The sequence below is a fragment of the Phalangium opilio genome, unplaced genomic scaffold (genome assembly GCF_054372755.1).
Source record: "Phalangium opilio isolate 3A_F unplaced genomic scaffold, DU_Popi_V2 ptg000060l_1, whole genome shotgun sequence".
Taxonomy (NCBI): domain Eukaryota; kingdom Metazoa; phylum Arthropoda; class Arachnida; order Opiliones; family Phalangiidae; genus Phalangium; species Phalangium opilio.
In genome coordinates, this window is record NW_028324177.1 from 9,820,717 (window position 1) to 9,829,630 (window position 8,914).

General features: G+C 39.8%; 1 protein-coding gene across 1 annotated transcript; it reads left to right on the forward strand.

Annotated features, from left to right (window-relative positions):
- The first annotated feature begins 47 nt into the window (after positions 1–47).
- LOC149667201 (supervillin-like) lies at positions 48–669 on the forward strand. Its single transcript, XM_089841698.1, has 3 exons — positions 48–152; positions 224–507; positions 583–669. The coding sequence occupies exons 1-3, from the start codon at positions 68–70 to the stop codon at positions 667–669; spliced, it is 456 nt and encodes a 151-aa protein (XP_089697824.1). The 5' UTR covers positions 48–67.
- The last annotated feature ends 8,245 nt before the right edge of the window (positions 670–8,914 follow it).

Consider the following 8,914-nt stretch of genomic DNA (forward strand, 5'->3'; position numbering starts at 1 on the left):
GTTCCTACTGGACAACAAATCCGAGATATTTTTATGGCAAGGTTGGTGGCCCGAGGGTGAAGAGACGATGAATGTCGCCACCGGATCAGCCAATCACAGGTTTAATATGGATAGAAGATGCGCCATGGAGACGACGCTCGAATATTGTCGAGGTAGCTAAAAAAAATAATTTAAGACGACTTAACGAATGCGCGAGACTCTTAATGTTAATTTTTAATTGCAGTCGCGAATGAGTTGAAGCCGCCGAAAGCCTACGTCATTCACGCTGGTCGCGAACCGTTAGTTTTCACAAACTTATTTCCCGAATGGGAAACTGTCCAAGAAGTTGTTCGGGTCAGTTCCCAGAATGAAGCCCTTTCGAAGCAAAGGCATCCGTGTCTCGTTAAAGACGTTCTTGGGAAGCTGGATCGCAAATACTACAAGTTGGACGAACTGAGAGCGCAACCTTTACCGGAAGGCGTCAATCCATCCAACTTGGAAGTTTATTTGGACGATAATGACTTTTTCGTAAGTAAAAGCCTGACAATTAGGGTATTTTTTTATTTTTTGGAATAGGGTTAATTTCGAATTGGTGTTTTTCAGAATGTGTTTCAAATGTCAAAAGACGAGTTTAATAACTTGGCGTCCTGGAAACGAACCAACTTGAAGAAAGAGGCTCAATTGTTTTAAGTTGAACCAGCTACTTTTATAATAATAATAATAAAAATATGAATATAATAATAATATTACGCGTGGGTTTTTATTAAAGTTCGCACGTGCTAGTCAAATTAATTTAAACATTAACTTTTAATATTTTTTACATTTTAGTGAAAAGAAATTTATGAGAAATCATTTCGATGTTGTTGCGTAATTATTCAAATACTTCTTAAGCCTAATTAATTAGCTAAACGAGTGAGAGAGTGGGTTAGCTAAACGAGTGACGAGGTGGGTGAGCTAAACGAGTTAGAGGTGAGAGAGTGGGTTAGCTAAACGAGTTAGAGGTGAGAGTGTGGGTTAGCTAAACGAGTTAGAGGTGGATAGTGGGTTAGCTAAATGAGTTAGAGGTGGAGAGTGGGTTAGCTAAACGAGTTAGAGGTGACAGAGTGGGTTAGCTAAACGAGTGGGAAGGTGAGTTAGCTAAACGAATGAGATAGTGGGTTAGCTAAACGAGTGACAACTTGACAAGGTGCGTTAGATAAACGAGTCAGAAAATGGGCTAGCTCAACTGGTAAAAGAGTAATTTATTGCGTTTAATGCTATTTTATTGTTTTTCATGCTTTTTTATTGTGTTTTGATGCTGATTTATTGGGTTTAATGCTGCTTTGTCGTGATTTTATGCTATTTTATGGTGTTTCATGCTGTTTTATTGTGTTTTTATGCTGTTTTATTGCGTTCTATTTTGTTTTAATGTTATTTTATGGTTTTTCATACTGTTTTATTGTTTCCCGCAATTTTATTGTGTTTTTATGCTATTTTAGTGTGTTTAATGCAGTTTTATTGTGTTTAATGCTGTTCTGTCGTGTTTCATGCTGTTTTATTGTGTTTATATTGTGTTTTATGCTATTAAATTGTGTTTTATGCTGTTTTAAAGTGTTTCATGCTGTTTTATTGTGTTTTTTTTGTGATTAATGCTATTTTAATGTTTTTCATTGACAGAAATGGCGTGTTTTCTTCCTTTTATTTATCTCTGAAGGGGCGGGAATGAGAGAGAGAGCCCTATTTATTTGTGGGGTCGGATACTTTTGGTCTTTATATTTCTTTTTTATTTCTGTGCTAATTATCGTAAAAAGTCAAAGTTTTTCCACAATACCTGACGATCATTTAAATTTTAAGCTTCCTTGGCGCAAAGTTTAGGGCGTTCGGCTGTTATCCGAAAGGTTGGAGGTTCAAGGCCACCCGGGAGCATTGGTGTGAAGTTTTATAAGTAACGTAAAAAATCAAGGTTTTTCCATGATACCTGACGATAATTTAATATCTAAGCTTTCGTGGCGCAAAGGTTAGCGTGTTAGGCTGTTAAAGGAAAGGTAGGTGGTTCGAGCTCACCCGTTAGCGTTGGTTTGATCTTTTATAAGTAACGTAAGAAGTCCAAGTTTTCCCAAGGTACCTGATGACCATTTATTATCGAAGCTTCCGTGTAGCAATGATTAGCGCATTCGGCTGTTACGCAAAAGTCTGGTGGATCGAGCCCACCCGGGAACTGTTGTGATATCTCAGATGTAACGTAAAAAGTAAAAGTTTTTCCACAATACCTGACGATCATTTAAATTTTAAGCTTCCTTGGCGCAAAGTTTTGGGCGTTCGGCTGTTATCCGAAAGGTTGGAGGTTCAAGGCCACCCGGGAGCATTGGTGTGAAGTTTTATAAGTAACGTAAAAAATCAAGGTTTTTCCATGATACCTGACGATAATTTAATATCTAAGCTTTCGTGGCGCAAAGGTTAGCGTGTTAGGCTGTTAAAGGAAAGGTAGGTGGTTCGAGCTCACCCGTTAGCGTTGGTTTGATCTTTTATAAGTAACGTAAGAAGTCCAAGTTTTCCCAAGGTACCTGATGACCATTTATTATCGAAGCTTCCGTGTAGCAATGATTAGCACATTCGGCTGGTACGCAAAAGTCTGGTGGATCGAGCCCACCCGGGAACTGTTGTGAAATCTCAGATGTAACGTAAAAAGTAAAAGTTTTTCCACAATACCTGACGATAATTTAATTTCTAAGCTTTCGTGGCGCTAAGTTTAGCATGTTCGGCTGTTAACCGAAAGGCTGGCGGTTCAAGCCTACCCGTTAGAGTTGTAGTGAAGTCTTGAAAGTAACGTAAAAAGTGAGTTTTTCCACATTACCTGACGACCATGCAATTTCAAAGCTTCCGTGGCGCATTGGTTAGCGCTTTCGGCTGTTAACCAAAAGGTTGGTGGTTAGAGCCCACCTGAGAGCGGTGTTGTGACATCTCAGATGTAACGTAAAACTTCAAGTTTTTTTCACAATACCTGACGATCATTTAATTTCTAAGCTTCCGTGGAGCAAAGGTTTGCGCGTTCGGCTTTTAACCGAAAGGTTGAAGGTTGGGTGCCACCCGGGAACGTTGTTGTGATGCCTCAGATTTAGCTTAAAAATTCAAAGGTTTTTCCACGATACCTGACGATAATTTAATTTCTAAGCTCTCGTGGAGCAAGGTCAGCGTGTTAGGCTGTTAAAGGAAAAGTTGGTCGTTGGAGCTCACCCGTTAGCGTTGGTTTGATCTTTTATAAGTAACGTAAGAAGTCCAAGTTTTCCCAAGGTACCTGATGACCATTTATTTTCGAAGCTTCCTTGTAGCAATGATTAGCGCGTTCGGCTGTTACCCAAAAGTTTGGTGGATCGAGCTTGGAAGAGGGAAGTACTGGAATGGAAAATACGATACCTCTAACATAAGCCGTACGTACCCAGGCGCGGGACAGGAGGGGGGCGAATTTGGCTGAACGTCAGTCTGTAGCGGCACCTAGTGTTGAAATTTATTCTTATTTTGTGAAATTCGTCTGCTTTTTTCAGTTTCGACAAAAATAAAGTCAGTGACGGGCGGGCCGCGGGAGGCACGGTTTAGGCTAACTTTTCTCTTCCAATGTTTAGCAACGCGCAATTCGCAACGGTTTTTATTATTTTGACTCTGTTTAGTTATGGGGAAGTACTGCTGTTACATTAATTGTAAAAGTGACTTCCGATATAATAAAAATATAAATAAAGAGTACTTCCCTCTTCCAAGCCTGAACATTCGCCATAAAAATAAAAGTACTTTTACTTCAAAATTACTCTTAAAGGTGGCAGCACTATATGACGTTCAACCAATTGCGCAATTCCGTGTCCCGAGCTTGGGTACCGCAAGATTTCCCTTCCAGTTACTTCCCTCTTCCAAGGATCGAGCCCACCCGGGAACTGTTGTGAAGTCTAAGATGTAACGTAAAAAGTAAATGTTTTTCCACAATACCTGACGATCATTTAAATATTAAGCTTCCTTGGCGCAAAGTTTAGGGCGTTCGGCTGTTATCCGAAAGGTTGGAGGTTCAAGGCCACCCGGGACTCGAGCTTTGGAGTGAAGTTTTATAAGTAACGTAAAAAGTCAAAGTTTTTCCACAATACGTGACGATCAATCTTTTGCAAAGCTTTCGAGGAGCAATAGTTAGCACTTTCGGCTGTTAAACGAAAGGCTGGTGGTTAGAGCCCACCCGAGAGCGGTGTTGTGACGTCTCACATGTAACGTAAAAAGTCAAAGTTTTACCGCAGTACCTGACAATCATGTAATTTCTAAGCTTCTTTGGCGTGATGATTAGCGCGTTCGGCTGTTAACTGAAAGGTTGGTGGTTCAAGCCCACCCGGGTGCAATGTTGTGAAGTTTTATAAGTAACGTAAAAAGTCCAAGTTTTCCCGCAGTACCTGATGACCATTTAATTTCAAAGCTTCTATGTAGCGCGTTCGGCTGTTACCCAAAAGTTTGGTGGTTCGAGCAAACCCAAGAACATTGTTGAGCAGTCTCAGATGTAACGTAAAAAGTCAAAGTTTTTCCACAGTACCTGACGACCATGTAATTTCTAAGCTTCCTTCGCGTGATGATTAGCGCTTTCGGCTGTTATCCGAAAGGTTGGAGGTTCGAGCCCACCCGGGAGCTTTGGAGTGAAGTTTTACAAGTAACGTAAAAAGTCAATTTTTCCACAATATCTAACGATCATTCAATTTTTAAGCTTCCTTGGCGTAATGGTAAGCGCATTCGGCTGTTACTGAATGGTTGGCGGTTCGAGCCCACCCGGGAGCGTTGGTGTGAAGTTTTATAAGTAACGTAAAAATTTACAGTTTTTCTACAATAACTGACGATCATTTAATTTCTAAGCTTCCGTGGCACAAAGGTTAGCACGTTCGGCTTTTAACCGAAAGTTTGGTGGATCGAGCCCACCCGGGAACGTTGTAGGGAAGATTTATAAGAGACGTAAAAAGTCAAAGTTTTTCCACAGTACCTGACAATCATGTAATTTCTAAGCTTGGCGTGATGATTAGCTCGTTCGGCTGTTAACTGAAAGGTTGGTGGTTCAAGCCCACGCGGGAGCGTTGTTGTGAAGTTTTATAAGTAACGTAAAAAGTCCAAGTTTTCCCGCAGAACGTGATGACCTTTTAATTTCAAAGCTTCTGTGTAGCAATAATTAGCGCGTTCGGCTGTTACCCAAAAGTTTGGTGGTTCGAGCCCACCCAAGAAAGTTGTTGAGAAGTCTCATGTGTAACGTAAAAAGTCAAAGTTTTTCCACAATACCTGAGGACAATTTAATTTCAAAGCTTCCGTGGCGCAATGGTTTGCGCCTTCGGCAGTTAACCGAAAGTTTGGTGGTTTCGAGTACACCCGGGAACGTAGTTTAGAAGTCTCAGATGTAAAGTAAAAAGTCAAAGTTTTTCCACAGTACCTGACGACCATGTAATGTCTAAGCTTCCTCACCGTGATGATTAGCGCGTTCGGATGTTACCCAAAAGTTTGGTGAAACGAGCCCACCCGGGAACTTTGTTGTGAAGTCTCAGATGTAACGTAAAAAGTAAAAGTTTTTCCACAATACCTGACGATAATTTAATTTCTAAGCTTTCGTGGCGCAAAGTTTAGCGCGTTCGGCTGTTAAACGAAAGGCTGGCGGTTGGATGCCACCCGGGATCATTGTTGTGATGTCTCAGACTTAACATAAAAAGTCAAAGTTTTTCCACAATACCTGACGATTATTTAATGTCTAAGCTTCCGTGGCGCAATGGTCAGCGGGTTTGGCTTGTAAAAAAAGGTTGGTGGTTCGAGGCCACCCGGGAGCGATATTGTGAAGTCTTGAAAGTAACGTAAAAAGTCACAATTTTTCGACAATACTTAACGACCATTTAATTTTTAAGCTTCCTTGGCTTAATGGTAAGCGCCTACGGCTGTTAACCGAAAGGCTGGCGGTTCGAGCCTACCCGTGAGAGTTGTTGTGAAGTCTTGAAAGTAACGTAAAAAATCACAATTTTTCGACAATTCCTGACGACCATTTAATTCTTAAGCTTCCTTGGCGTAATGGTAAGCGCGTTCGGCTGTTACCCGAAAGGTTGGCGGTTCGAGCCCACCCGGGAGCGTTGTAGAGAAGTTTTGTAAGTAAGGTAAAAAGTCAAAGTTTTTCCACAGTACCTGATGACCATGTAATTTCAAAGCTTCCGTGGCGCAATGGTTAGCGCCTTCGGCAGTTAACCGAAAGTTTGGTGGTTTGAGCCCACCAGTGGTCACATAATACAGTGAATTTTTCGACAGCTAGGAATATTGTTTTAGCCTCCTCTTTGTCAAATTGTAATAAAATACAATTCAAGATGGTCTTGGAACAGTTTGTAGGTCAAAAAGTACCTTCAAAAGCAATGAGTGGTTCTTATATTGATCAGAAGAGAATTAGTGTTTTTAACATATACTTTGGTGGTGATTGTAATATATCTTTCCGCAAAACCCAAAATGACTGTTTTCCTTGGACTTTTTTGAATTAAGTTGACTTCGGTGTCAGTCAGATTTAGTAGAACTTATTTTTTCTTTAGAAATGCCTTTCTGTAATTTCTAGATTTAAAGTTCGAATTAAAGCCTTTACTCATAGCATTTTTCGAATTCAAAACGTCAAACAATCAGTGGAAGTCCAAGAGAGGAAGGATATGTCGAAGGTATCGAGACATAAATAATAAAGGTAAAAAATTCTATCTACCTATCCATGAATGTTTTAAACTTCAATGTTGGGCCACTTTCTTGGAATACTGGATACAGCCTTCTCCATAAAAGTCCATACCCTTCGATACAGAGCTTATAATAGTTTGCGCTGCCAAGTTTACTTTCAATTTTTGGCTTTTAAAATATATGTGAAATTTTAAAAGCTTATTTTAAGCTTATTTACCATGGTTAAACCCTCGTAATCCTGTAGCTATGTAAGATGGAGACATATACTAAGCCAATACGCTAAATAAATACGCAATGTTTATTATATAAAGAAAAGAGTTGATTTTTTCTTCTTCGCCCGTGCGTTGGTTAGAAAAACACCATAGTGCTCCCATAAATTTCTCAAACGTTTCTGCATGTGGCATGCGTCTAGAGCAATTTATACCTTCTCACTAGTATCTGCTGAATGGTGTAAAATAACTTAGAAACAGTGTACACATAGAGTAAAGGCTAAAGAAAAAAGACAAAATAATATAGTACCAGGGTTCGGGAAATGCTCTGTATGACATCTTTTGAGATTATTACTCCAAGTAATTGAACCGTTGTGAGGTTACTTTTCAGCCCATCACAACCAAGAGCGATACATTTAGCCCCAATTTAGTGTATATTGAAAACACACTCTGTTACCAGAGTTTTCAACATGGAGCTGGGGGTTCCATGAACCAGGAAATAGCCAACTGGCATTTTCCAATGTGCATTTATAGCAACAGCTATAAAAACTAGGGCTGATGTTGCGATCTCGTCAGAGTCTTGAGCTCAATGGCCTAACCCCAAGTTAACATAGCCGGAAAATTCTTTTTCTGTCCATTCCGTATGTTATTTAAAAGACATTTCATCCAAAGAGAGCGTTTTCAATATTGGATGTTTTGATTTTTCCACCTCAGATTTGATAAACCCGAAGCTTACAGTAGAGAGCCCGGGTTGGCCATCAATTTTATTTGTCCATTCACGCAAAGTTTTGGATGGGGCAAACAGAACGGTTTCCTTAAAAATGCATACACTTTAGGCGAATAGAAGTGGACAGTCATGGCAAAGCTTCGAATTTCTTGAGTATACTTTTGCTTGGTTTTTACCTCTCCGAGTGACGTATGTCACGGAGAGGTTTTAAATTCGACGTGTCTGTGTGTCTGTCTGAATGTTCTTGCACCCACGTGACCGCGTTCGCAGTTTGCAAATCGGAGCAAAGGTGTTTTCAATTCCCGGACCGCATTTACAGCTCCCGGATATTGTGTTCCACTTACAGGGTATTACTTCATTGCCTATCTAACACCACAAGCCTCTGATCTTTGTCCATCCCACATGGACACCAGTCTGTAGACACTGGCTTCTAAACACAACCATCTTCCGGTCTTTTGTCCATCCCACATGAACACCAGTCTGTACACACTGGCTTCTAAACAACACCATCTTCTGGTCATTGTCCATCCCACATGGACACAATTCTGTACATACTGGCTTCTATCTCCATCATCATCGTTAAGGTTAAGACGTAGGCGGCGATCGGCTAGGGTTATGAGAAGCGTCTAGCCTTCCAATGCCGGGGTCTTCCTCCAAAGGTTCACGCAAGTGCAATGTTCTTATCTACAGCTGTGATTCGAATCCTTTATATACTACCTATTTGAGTAAGGCGAAGCAACAGGTGTATGCTTCATGTCAAACGTATATATTAGTCAAGTCTCTCAACAATGTTTAATTGTTCTTTTTTAAAACGATGTAACGCTCAATAAGCGAACAAATAACGAAGAAAATATTAAATATTAATTATATTTATTTTAATATTTAAGATAATCTTTTTTCTCAATGTAAAACTAATACGGAAAAGTTTCATTTGGAATACCAAATTAAACTTTATACAATCATTATGTATACTTTTAAGCCAGAATCCTTAAATCTTAAGTAAAACAATAAAGGTATTGCGTCTTCCTTAAGTAATTTCCGTTTGTTACCGTCTTCACGTACGCCATAGTCACTTTCCCAAAAGTGATCACCGCAAACGAAATTAATTATTATTACCGGTGGCTAAGTCCGACCGTTTGATGGCTGCAAGCCATTTATGGCATAGCAATTTGTTTGAAAGTGGGAATCTTAATAACCGTAAAACAGCGAGTATTAATTATGAAATAAAACATAAAAAAATGAAAACATGCCTGTGTGAAATGATGTTTTCTTTGATGTTGAAATGCTTCAACATTCGGGAACCAAGCAAATTTTAACCATTTTTTAATTT